The sequence below is a fragment of the Nymphalis io genome, chromosome 14, assembly GCF_905147045.1.
Source record: "Nymphalis io chromosome 14, ilAglIoxx1.1, whole genome shotgun sequence".
NCBI classification, from domain to species: domain Eukaryota; kingdom Metazoa; phylum Arthropoda; class Insecta; order Lepidoptera; family Nymphalidae; genus Nymphalis; species Nymphalis io.
This window is the reverse complement of record NC_065901.1, coordinates 1,284,296-1,297,552: the sequence shown is the minus strand read 5'-3', so window position 1 is coordinate 1,297,552 and position 13,257 is coordinate 1,284,296. Positions and strand designations below refer to the sequence as shown.

The window sequence follows — 13,257 nt, the reverse complement described above, 5'->3', positions numbered from 1 at the left end:
GAATTAGAAAGCTACATAAATAAAATCCCTGATCGACACACTCAAAAAAAATTTTTTTAATCACATACAAAACGCTTTAAAACTTTCGACATATGTATAACAACATCAAGTTAGAAAGATACATGAATAAAAATCTTTAGTGACACTTGTACTACAAAGAAGTTTTCAAAAATAAGTTTTAAGCATCATAACTTCCATAAAGCAGTGTGGTGTCCAAAATGGAAACTAACCAATTAAAATTAGGATAAATATCTAAAACCTGATTTTCAATACATTATACAAATGAAATAATAGTAAATTCATTTAAAAATATATAATGTCCTCCAGACCGATTTCGGCTACGGCGGCCGATTTCAAGAGAGATTATCCAACTACGCAGGAGATATTATAGTGTACAAGAGTGTGTGCAAGCACAGGTGCACTCTCATAATCCGATGGGACGACAATCCGACACGACCAGAAAGAGTTCAGGCGCAGGACCACCGGCTTTACGTGCTTTCCGAGACACGGAAGTGTACATACTTCCTACTTTAAGACTCCGGGCTGCTACTGAGAATTTTCTGACAGAAAAGCCCAATAACTTTTTATTGGCCTGACCTGGGAATTGAACCCAGGACCTCCGGGTCTGCGGCCTTACGTCAAGCCACTAGACCAACGAGGCAGTAAATGACATAACAACACGACATCGTTACGAACTCATTATATTATATTTCTGTTCAAACGCCTACGACTAATATAAAACATCAAGCGTATAAAATTATTAGAACACTTTAGATAGACTTATCATCATAATAATCATCATCATCACCCTTTTCGCGTTCACTGCTGGACTTAGGTCTCTCCAATGGCACGCCACTGAGTTCGATTTTCAGCTCTTAATCTCCAACCGCTGCCAGCCACCTTGCGTATATCGTCACTCCACCTAGCTAGAAGGCGTCCTACGCTACGTTTGCCAAGGCGTGGTCTCCACTCCAGAACGCGTCTACTCTAACGGTATAATCTATATATATCTCTTAACGGAGTTCCTCTTGAAGTTGTTCAGGAGTATGTGTACCTTGGGCAAACTTTGCAGTTGGGTCGAAACAACTTCGAGGGGGAAGCACGAAGAAGAGTACAGCTGGGCTGGGCAGCGTATAGAAAACTCGGTCAAGTCTTTTCGTCACGAATTCCGCAATGCTTGAAGACAAAAGTCTTCAACGAGTGCGTCTTACCGGTTATGACCTACGGAGCCGAAACGTGGACACTGACAGTGCGTTTGGTCCACCATTTTAAGGTCGCTCAGCGAGCTTTGGAGAGGGCTATGCTCGGAGTTTCTCTGAAGGATCGAATCCCAAATGTGGTGATCCGACAGAGAACCAAGACTTATAAGAAACAAAATTATTCGATTAAAAAGTATATCTTAGATTTTGTTGGGCAGCCGATTATTATTAGGTTAAACTAGTCAACTGCGCTGGAGATGAAAAAATGCGTGCGCAAGCACCTTTACCTAATGATATGTGATAACCACCGCCTATCACGCCACCGACTATAAAAATACGCCAACCACCTCGGGAACTAAGATGTTACGTCTCTATGTACTTACCCTACAAACAAGAACACAACATTGCTGTTTTGAGGTAGAATATTTGATAACAGGCTGGTACCTACTACCTCCCTATATAACCTTACATAAAGCCCTACCACCGAGTATCGCAATTAATTAATCGGGTTAGAATTATATATTTTTAGTACATAAACATAAGATAATTAAAGAAAACAAAAGAAGCGTACAATACGAAATTTCGATCAATGTAAAACACACGTTTCAATTAAGCTCAGCCATTACTGTTATCCAATGTCTCGCTAACACTAAGCTATGTCCCATCGCAATTTGATATACGAGCAGATTACAGTGTTATTTTGTTGGAAATCATGCTTTTGTGTCAAAGGGAAAGCCTATAATCCGTGTACCAGCTAAGTAATAACTTTTCGATGTGCGACACAGAGATAACACAGTGATAATGTTTACGTTAAATGGAATTAGTTATAATGTGATTTATATATATACGATGATGGCGTTTTTGTATAATGTATTAATTACATAAGTGGTGGATAGAATTTTGTATGAGGCGCACGTGAAAAGGATTTCGTGTGAACGTCGAATATGGAAATTTTATCTGGTGGGCAACCGCGCTCTTGGGACTTCGAGCTGCCTGGGAAGAAAAATATCCAAATTTTGTTCCAGTATATAAGCTAAATTTTATTTTTATCTAGGCAAAGGCAAACAGATCAGTAGCAATGCTCTCATGTTTGTCACCCGATTATGCTTTTTTTGAATAGTTTTTTGACTATTTATGAGTTTTAGTGGCAAATACTAGATTAAACTATTTTAAAATATCGAACTTCATAAAAAAAAACAATCGAATAATATAAACAAAAATCTAATTAATTGCTTATTAAAAATCTACAACCATTTCGGGAAGAACACCCGAAAAGAACCGGCAAAATGAACTCGGCGGGATTTTTTTAAAACAATTTTTGTTTGGTATACAAGTCAAATTTGTATATAACATAATTACACTATAGTCTACAAATAAGCCCTTCTATTACCAATGATTGCCGAAGTATAATAAAGTTTCCAACAACGACAAAGAAGAGCTTGGGCGTTCAACTCCGTATATAAGTAAAATGTTTTTTTTTTTTGAGAACATTGCTAGTTTATTATTCTTTGTAAAAAATAAATTTGTTTTTATATTACTTTCTCTCTTTTATTATTCTCGAACGATGTATTTTTACACAGCTGTTATTGAATCATATTGTTATCCGACGTTACATAAGCTATATTAATCTTCTTAAAGAAATCTTATATTCTGTATTGAGTATTGCTGCTTGATAGTAGAATACGCGATGAGTGAGTAGTTCATATATACCCAGACGGGATTTCACAAAACTCTTTTACATATCTTCACTAAATTTAATCAAGTTTAATCTCAATACAACTGAAGTTGTCTGTAAGACGAAATTGTTGTAACTTTAGTACAATTGAACATCTGAATAACTTTACAACAAATTAATTAACGCGAGGAAAACATTCTCAATAACTATATTATAATTAAATTGACGGGCCGGTTGGCGTGGTTGGTTGATACTTGCCTATCACGCCGAAGGTTGTGGGTACGATTTCCACACAGGACAGACATTTGTGTGCATGAACATGTCTGTTTGTCCTGAATCTGGGTGTAATTTATCTATATAAGTATGTATTTACAAAAGAAAAGTAGTATATGTAGTATATCAGTCGTCTGGTTTCCATAGCTCTGCTTAGTTTGGGATCAGATGGCCGTGTGTGAATAATGTCCGAAGATATTATTATTATAATTAATTATTAATTTGTCATAAATTGCTTACAGAAATTTAACACAATTAGGTATTGCTATTAACCCGCATTGGAGCAGCGTGGTGGAATAAGCTCCAAAAACCTTCTCCTCAAAAAGGGAGAGGAGGCCTTAGCCCAGCAGTGGGACATTCACAGGCTGTTACTTACTACTTACTAGGTATTGCTAACTAATGTAATAACACTCAATAAGTCAAACAATAACAATGGAATTTCCTTATTTTGTGATCCCTTAATTACAGATAAAAGCAATTCTTATGCACTCCTGTATGTCTATATGTCAAGTTAAATCAGTTTATCAACTAAATTTATTACGATTATATATTAATACAATATCCCATAGGTGGGACACCTGATATCGGATATTGTATTTATATAGAATAGGAAGGCAGACGAGCATATGGGCCACCTGATGGTAAGTGGTCACCAACGTCCATAGACATTGGCATTGTAAGAAATGTTAACCATCGCTTACATCACCAATGCGCCACCAACCTTGGAACTAAGATGTTATGACCATTGTGCCTGTAATTACACTGGCTCACTCATCCTTCAAATCGGAACACAACAATACCAAGTACTGCTGTTTTGCGGTAGAATATCTGATGAGTGGGTGGTACCTACCAAGACGAGCTTGCACCAAGTCCTACCACCAGTAAATTGTATGTATTTATTTTGATTATTTACTTTTGTCACACGGAAAAGACACAAAAAATAAGCGACTGTAGATAGTATTATTTATCGATATTAAAATACATACATATTCTCTTATGCTACCAATAGTTATTTAGAAGATCACGCCCATAAGTTATATTTATACTCAATTTTTAAAACAATGACTTTTTGCAATATTTTCATAATTGAATTATCTCGTTGATGTAATAAAGCTAGCTTATAAGCCTACAAATTCCGTGGTCTTAGGTTCAAGTCAATAAAAAAAAGTTAAAGGTAAGTAATGATGTCAATGTGTCTTAAATAAACTTCCGTTTTCTTTAAAGTCAACTCATCAGGGTTTCTGATTCGGGTGCCATCTTTACAAGTTTAATTATAGCGGAATATATATAAATTGTTTCTGTAGGTACAATTGAGTGTGTTATCATTAAGTCGTATTGCAATTCAGAACATAGTATCTAAGTGTAGAGTAATTACAAACCTCTCGGGGCCAACTAAGATTAAGCACCAAAACTCCCCCTCATTGTGTAATGAAACTCTAAATTCAAATCTTTAAATTGTTTGCTTTAAAATAGCTATTTGTAATATTGATATTGTTAAATTAATTTACTTTAATAAATGTATTGGAGTATCGAGTACTGTTGCATTTAAATAATTTATTTACTATATAATTTCGTATCGTCTACTTACAACATACACACACTAACAGTAACAGCCTGTAAATGTCCCACTGCTGGGCTAAGGCCTCCTCTCCCTTTTTGAGAAGAAGGAGGAGAAGGTCTGACACACTAACACTATACACTAATTATTACAATTCAAAATTTAATATTTTTCCTAATTTTATTTTTCATTCTGAAAATCAATATTGTTTAGATTATATTCAGCGTAAATAACTACGAAACGATCTCCTTTTACAAATAACTTTTCAATATGTTGTAAATGAAATGTATTACATTTTATATAAATGGGTAGGCAAACGGTCAAATGGGCCACTTGATCGTAAGCGGTCACCACTGTAAATAGACCTATAGTGGGCAGGCCCCCTACAAGGTGGACCGACGACATAGAACGAGTCGCGGGAAGCCGTTGGATGCGGGCAGCGCAAGATCGGCCAACGTGGAAATCCTTGGGGGAGGCCTTTGTCCAGCAGTGGACGTCTTTCGGCTGATATGATGATGATGAAACATAAACGGCTTCACTTTACTTCACACGTTATTTAGTTCAACACTTATTTCTCCTTCATTCCACTATAATATACCTGTGTTAACCGTTTTGCGATTGGTCCTTTTGACTTTCGAATTAAAGTTCTTTTTTCAAACGTGTATTATTGGAAACCGCGGGAAATATTGCGGATCGCAACTCATTAGCTGTTATATTGTGTATTATAAATATTTAATGATGAGGAAAAAGGTTGTTTTATGGAGACGTCCTTTCATGGAATCTTCCACGTTAGTTATTATATAATATTTAATTGTTATTCGGACTTCCAGCTATAAAGAACCCTGCGCGATCGTTGAACTCACATCAATCACCCCTATTGTCTGCTCGTGTGAATGTCAGGGTTGTCACGATCTAATCGAAATTTAGTAGTCTACGAGTTCAGACGTACATTCATACATAGGTTAAAGTTCAATAAACGTGTAAACATATAAAGTAACATTCCTGATGCAAATACGAATTAAAATATTTGAATAATTAAGGCGCTACATATTATAAACGTTTTTTAGCGGCTGTGTAAATAATTACTAATTTCTCTCTTTCTGTCAACATCTATATATAACATTTATCTATTGAAATCACAGAAGAATTAAAGACAAATAAATTACTTTGACAATTAATTGATATGATATCATTGGTTGTGGCCTTGCATTATTATCTATGGTATTCAATTATAGATTCGTGAAGAATTGTGTTTTGATGTTAGTGAAGTTTGTATCGGAACTATGGATGTAAAATTGAAATTGATATAAGTAGTAAAGTGGAATAGTGTTCACTTACAAATAAAGGTATATTCATCAAATGTTCGAAGTGCATAAAATAGCAAAGCAATCACTAAATCTCATGGATTTTGTAAATCTTATGATTATTATAGATCTCTAATGCTTCTTTGATTGGAATATTATATAGGCAAAGCCGTTCATATTAAGGTAAGGCAAGCAAATCGCTACTGTACTAATAACTACTGTACACTTTCAATGGGACGACCACCATGGGAGCTAAGTTATTATATCCATTCCAAGCCTACAATGGTAGTGTTTCATTCAGCGTTGAAACGGGTACACAAATTTAAATGTTTACCGTCAATACATTGATAGCTGGTCTTACCTCAGGTTCGTTGATTAGTTTCTGGTGGTGTTCATGACTCGGTTCCGTCGATCTCTTATGGACCTTATGGTGGGATAATAAATAGTATCCTTTGAGGGCACCAATCTGGAAAAAAAGAGAAAAATATTGAAATATTAGCTCATAAAAACTTTGTAGGTAAGCCACATGAGGCTTAAGCCTTGGTCCCAGGGTTATTTACACCAATTATATAATTTATCTTTAAACCTTCCAGTACAAATTTAAAAACATTTTCCGTTTCTTTAGAAAAGACCTAAGCTATAAAATATATTAATCCCAACCCGATAATCAAAAATAAAGTGGACAAAAGCGCCGAATTATAACGTTAATAAAGAAATAATAATGCCAGACATGACAAATTTAAAAGGAACATTTTCAACAAGGCAATAAAACAGCGAAGAATAAAAAGAACGATAGAATCTCTAGTGTTCAGATAATGAAATTGGCAGATCTGGAAACGACTTAGAGCTGTCAATTATTCAATTCAGACGAAACGAATCTACGTCAATTGGCAGGATTTCATCTTCATTATTAATTAAACATCGAGATTACAAGAGTAAAGCTTATTCTCCATTCCATCTTGGATATAGTTTCACATCGATCAGTTTAGCTTAATGTATTTTAATAGTTAATAGCTTCTAAACGTCCTGTTTCTAGGCAAATATCTTAGGTTTAGAGAATTTTCTACAACGCTGTTTAAATACGAGTCGTTGTATAAATATGTCAGAGTTTACCAAACACATACTGGTTTCTTCACGAAATTTTCCTTCAAGCACAAGAAGTCCCTGTTTAGATTTTAACTCGCTTTGATCTCCTGATATAATCCACGTATTCTAGCCACTGGTTATGTAAGTTCTTATCATTGTTCGCTGCCGAGTAGTCGCTAATATTCCTTGAATTGGAGCCAAGTTTGACCAGATGCACTATTAGTTTAAACTCGTCCATTTAAGCTCATAACATAATATCTCCTTATTTTCATTTATTTGAAGTCCCAATACAAATAAAAATAATAATTAAAAAGTTCGCTTTCTGTTACCAACGAAATATTCATAAGTTCTGATGCGTGTTGAGTGTGTCATACACACGCATCGTGCACATACATTCATGTATTGTAAAACAAAAACAAACAATCCCTAAGTAATAACAATGTAACAAGCGGTATTGCATCATATACAAAAGACAACAAGCCTGCAGAATTGCATTTAGTCTGAACCCTAAGTCTTAAATCCTTCGGGAATTCAAACATAAGTTAATTAAGCTGATCCGTTTGTTAAACAAAACAGGAAAAGCGTTTGGAAGTTTCTGTTTGTATAGATTATCTTGGTGCGAATTATACAATATATAGTAATATAATTAGTAAGCTTTAACCTCAGAGAAGGTAGTGGCTACTTTTTATACCACCTGCATTCTACACGCGGGCGAAAACTACTAAGTTTTTTTTTGATATGCGCCGGGATGGCAAATGACTCTACTCCACCTGATGGTAAGTGGTAGTAGAGTCCAAACGCGACGACGGCCAGTACAGTCGGGAAGAATGTTCTGTACTAGCCGTCCCCGCCTTCCCGGCCCGCAAGATGCCTCTTCACGCCTCGTTTGAAGGAACCCGGGTTGTAAGAGGAGGGAACACGTGAGCTGGTAAGGAATTCAATTTTTTAGTAGTGCGACAAAGAAAGGAGTTACCAAATTTCTTTGTGCGCGATGAAATTGATGTCACAGTTAGGCGGTGACATCGAGAACCAGCTCGCGTAGACTTAAGAAGGAATTATTAAAATATAATTTAATTATTAAAAATTAAAATATAATAATATTGCAACAGACAATCCATACTAATTTTGACGAGCAAATTTTGACAAGCTCGTCTCTCTTATCTACAAAATTAATGAATTGAACTAAGGATGTCCTGAATGTCCGATTCGGTAGTTTTTTAAACTCTATATATTTATTTATATAATATAGCAAATGTCCACCATCTATTGCATCGGTTTAATTTATTTGTAAATTATTCCTTATGCTATTAATAATACATTTAGTTTACTAATTCTATAAAAAAGGTCAAACGTACTAAGTGCGTGCCATAAAAATATTATATTACATAACACACATAAACATGTATACAGAATTATGACGATATTTAATTATTTTACGAGAATACTATGTGTTTTCTAAGCACCGGCAATTAACATGCTTCGTACTTTTTTTTAAGGTATATTATTAAATTATAATTTATAAAATATAAAACTGTATAAAGAAAACCAGAAAATTGTCCCTCGAGGGCGTACATTAGTTATACTAGACCAAATTCCACACAAGCCAATTTGTATCATAACAACATTGAAGTATATACATTTCTATGTAAGAAATAAAAGAGCGAGTGAACAAAATTTAAAAAACATGGCAATTTATTTATAAAGTTCGGTACAAAGAGAGCTGTCGTAAAATATATATTTTTGTCACTTTAGCGTTCACGCAAGAATTTTACGTTCGAGTGGAACTAAACTCTATTACCTTTATTGGTTCAATAAAGTCCCTGTAAAGATGCGTAGTATTTGCGAAAATGTTCAAAGCGACTTACACCATATATCAAAAGTGGTTAGAGTAAAAATTGTTTGGATATCAAAAGGAAGTAGTCACGCGCGATTATTGACCTTTTCTTCTTTTATTTAAAAGATATAATGGCTTGTTTGTATTTGAATTCACATCGAATATTTATATGATACTATGAATATGTTTAGTGAGATCTTTGGGCGAATACAAACAAGATCGAATAGAAATAAAGTAGTTGTGTAGCTCAATAGATATGTACGTCAATTTTTTACGCAATCTATTTTAAAAAACAGTATAAATATTATTATTATTTTTTCGAAATTTTACGTAAATTACGTTATAATATTATCACGAACATAAAAATGGTTCGGTTTAAAACAAATCGAATCGAATTAAACCTCAAGTATCTACTAATTTTAACTAAAAAAACTTTTTTTCTTTTGTATCTTTTTTAATTTTCTCCAACAAATAAAATTCTCTAGCTAGGTTAAAGTAAGTCTGTGTATGTCCCACTACTGGGCTTAGGCCTCCTCTCCTTTTTTGAGGGGAAGGTTTACTAACAATATTGCCTTTTTTATAAGTTAAGAGCGAAAAATCCTGAAAGGAAATTTCACAGATTTTCATCAGACACATGAAGTGTCGGATGAAAATCTGTTGTATATAACGTGTTGGAATAATCTCCAAACCTTCTCTTCGAGAGGAAGGAGGCCTTAGCCCGGCCATGGCATATTTATAGACTTTTATTTTGCGTAACCAAAATATATTCAGCTGTTGGATATATCTGAACTCGAATACGTTAGCCTTAAATCATTCTGGAGATGATTCATTTATTACGCATGTATATGCAGATAATGTATAAAGTAATTTTTTAAAAGAGCACCAACGGAGTAACTTATTAATTCCTCTCGGTGGAATAACATCCAAAACCGGTGGAATATTTATATATTATACTTGTAAAATAAATTCAAATAAAAGAGTATAAGTAAGAGTTCATAATTGATTGGTTTTGAACTTGGGTGTTTTATTTTAACGTTATACGGCCTCATTGTAAACGTTGATTATTGGATGATTTGTTAAGCAATACCATGTCTTCTTCATTCAAATGGCAAATAAATAATGATAGAAAGGGAGAAATCAATGTTTAACTAATCAGCCGCTAAGCAACGTTTATATATATGACCTATGGTGATTATAGCCAATGACGCATATGACTTTTATTGGAATATTATTACAGAATAGTTCAACTGAAAAATATTTATATATACGAAGTAATATATAAGTGGTTTTGTTTCAAGACATTCGAGCTAGACAACGGAAATGCCGTCTAATGTAATAGGTTTCCTATCAAATTTGGCCTTTTTAAACTAGGTTACAAGAGGTCAGAAGTCAAACTCAAGTGTTCCATAGTCCGTGTGAGTCGATCTGACCTCGTAAGCAATATGCTTGCATGAATTCATCATGCGATATTGCACTTTATCGACATACGTACTGCAGTGTTACATGATTAAATTTGTTTATCAAATATTGAAAACATTCAACTTTAGGAAATAAATGAAATATTAGAATTATTTCCAATTATCACCACAAAATCTGATAACGGTTAGCTAATGGTACTCGCAGGAACATCTACGTGGAAAGTAGTAAGTGGTACTGTATAATTAATTTAAATTGAACTTATATCATAAATCATAAGGTTCATAATAAAAAATTAAAAAACATATAACTTAATACAAGAAAAGCGTTTAACATCTTACAACAGCAAAGGAAGGTAAAGCCCATTCGCCTTTTTAATATAAATGATAGGAAAATATTTCTAAAGCAAACATAAAATCGGAATAAACGAATTGTGTAAAATTTTACACGACAGCGTCTTGGTATCGATCACCTCCAGGAAGTATCAAATAAAAGAATAAATTTATTAATTGTAAAACTAATAACGTTTATCACTTTCATCTGATATCAATGAAACAAACCGTAAGTGTTTCTTCAAGCCAAGCTTAATCTACCTGTTAAAATTGCATTTTCGAAGATTAGCGTGTACATACCGAGCGATAGAAAGACAAAAATTTAAAACTAAACAAACCATTTTCTCGTTCTGTTACTCTTTTCATCACCTACCCTCGTTTTCTGGTAATTTTACTATCTGTACAGACTTGTAAGTACGTACATTGTGAACGTAATTTGTATAACGTTACATTAACATAATGCAGGATAAGTTCGTTAAATAATTACCAATTGTATTTCAATAATCCGTTGTAAATAAAATCAATAATAAACTTATTTGTTCGGATTTGATTTGCGACATAATAATATAATGCATAAATTAGTTACGCAATATTTGTTTTATAATAATTGTTTTTAATCGTAACGTTGTCAGCTTTTGTAGTTAGATTGTATTGATTTTGTATTTGGATAGTGAAGAAGCCCTCGGTCGGCCCAATAAAAAAGTTTTTGAGTTTCTTCTGTCGAAATTTTTGATCTTGCGCTTGAATCCCTTTCCGGTCGTAGATTTGCTGTCCCCTCGAATTATGAGAGTGAGGGGATGAAAAGTGCGCCTGTGTTTGCGCACACACTGGTGCACTATTATATGTCCTGCGTTACTACGCAGGACAAATCTCAAGATAGACTAGCCTACTGGCTAGTCTATCTTGAGATTTGTCGTCGTATCACTATATGTCTCGTTGATACGTGACCTAAAGTAGTAAAGAGTAAAGTTAGCCGGGTTCGAACCTGCAATCTTTAGTTAAGATTCACGTGTATTGGGCCATCGCGACTCACAAGCTTCTCAACTTTATCAAATACTGGCGACACGTTTCGACTTCGTATGTATTAAATTCATACAAAGTAACATTACCCCTCATTATCCATCCACCCCCGCCCTGAAATCGAAATTTACAATACCCCTTCTTAGCAGATGCTTAAGTTATAAAATAAATATACATGTAACTAATATTTTCATTACCAATTTTTTAAAATAAATAAGTCGAGTTAAGATCGGGGCACACTTTCGCGAATTATAACCAGTTTTAATTAATTCCGACATAATGTACGACAGTCAAGAACTAGAGGAATTATTAGTTCGGCTAACAAATTAGATCCCAGCTAGGGTTGCCATTGCGCGTCTGTTAATTTGCCGTACAAATTAATATCTACGGTTCAGACCCTCGTCATATGTACCCTCGTCTTGGGAATTGATGCTGCCTTACCTCGGATTTGTACAAGATATGTATAGATTAAGTACTTTGATTTTAGCGTCAAGATATATCGCATGGGAGTAAGACCTGATAATGTTTAATTAATATCGTTAATTTCATCACAGCATATGTCAAATTGTCTAAATGGATATTCGAGGCTAATATTATTGCCAATTAATTATATCTATGAAAATTTATTATATGTATATTTTGATTGACGATGAATGCATACAATTTTACCTAATTTCGAATGTATGAGATTCCTAGTATTAATTGGTACGGGTGTGACGGTGTAACAAAGCAGTTTTTTTTTTATTAATTGACTTTAGCAGATATTATTTAAAATAGATATCGAAAATACAAACATAAAACTGGTGCCATGGTGATTGATATGATGCAAGCTTGAACCACGAGGAATGACATAGGCGATATTTTTTTTATTTGGCAAACAATTAGTACATTCGTAGTTCGGTCAAGTTTCCACTCATAACTAAAACATTGTATAACGATCCCTTCCCCAAACACCAACACCTTACCTAACATGCGGGCGAAATCGCGAGCGAATAATAGCTTTATATAAAAGAGAAATCCATCATTATTGTCCAAAGGGCACGTAAACAAGTTCCAAAATAAATATAATAAATAAATATATTTTTATACCTTCTTTTTATACCAATTCTTTCTCTGTTCAAGCAGTTCGCCTATGGAATTCTTTACCACTCCACTTAAGACGATCTCAAACTATTAACACATTTAAAATCGGACTCAAGGCGTATAATTTATCTTTATAATTATCAGGGAGTGTTGTTTTATTATCTGCCGCACTTTATTGTTATTTATTATTATTATTATCATAATAACATTTTTTTTAATGTTTTGTTTTATATATTATATATGTATGTTTATGTATATATTATTTATTTATATGTATATTTAGCAATAGTACTGTGTATATATATATTTATATTTATTTAAAAAATAAAAATTGAGATGATCAGTACACCTCCTTACCGCTTTATTTATTTATTTATTTCATGTCCTTCACCCAAAGACCGCCTTTTGTACAAAATAGTTTTCGTTTCTTTTGTGTTTGTGTTTAAAATGGTTCTGTAACTCTTTTGGTGTACAATA

At 33.8% G+C, this 13,257-nt stretch overlaps 1 protein-coding gene and 1 long non-coding RNA gene across 9 annotated transcripts in view; both read right to left on the bottom strand.

Moving 5' to 3' along the window:
• The window catches only part of LOC126773458 (uncharacterized), a 417,434-nt gene that overhangs the window by 167,500 nt on the left and 236,677 nt on the right, over positions 1-13,257 (bottom strand). The window lies entirely within an intron of this gene.
• LOC126773327 (furin-like protease 2) overlaps positions 1-13,257 on the bottom strand; it is a 255,204-nt gene that overhangs the window by 24,676 nt on the left and 217,271 nt on the right. For all 8 annotated transcript variants that reach the window (XM_050494168.1, XM_050494172.1, XM_050494165.1 and 5 more), the window contains one exon: positions 6,371-6,475. In XM_050494168.1, coding sequence (XP_050350125.1) covers positions 6,371-6,475 — 105 coding nt within the window. The remainder of the gene's footprint in view (positions 1-6,370; positions 6,476-13,257) is intronic.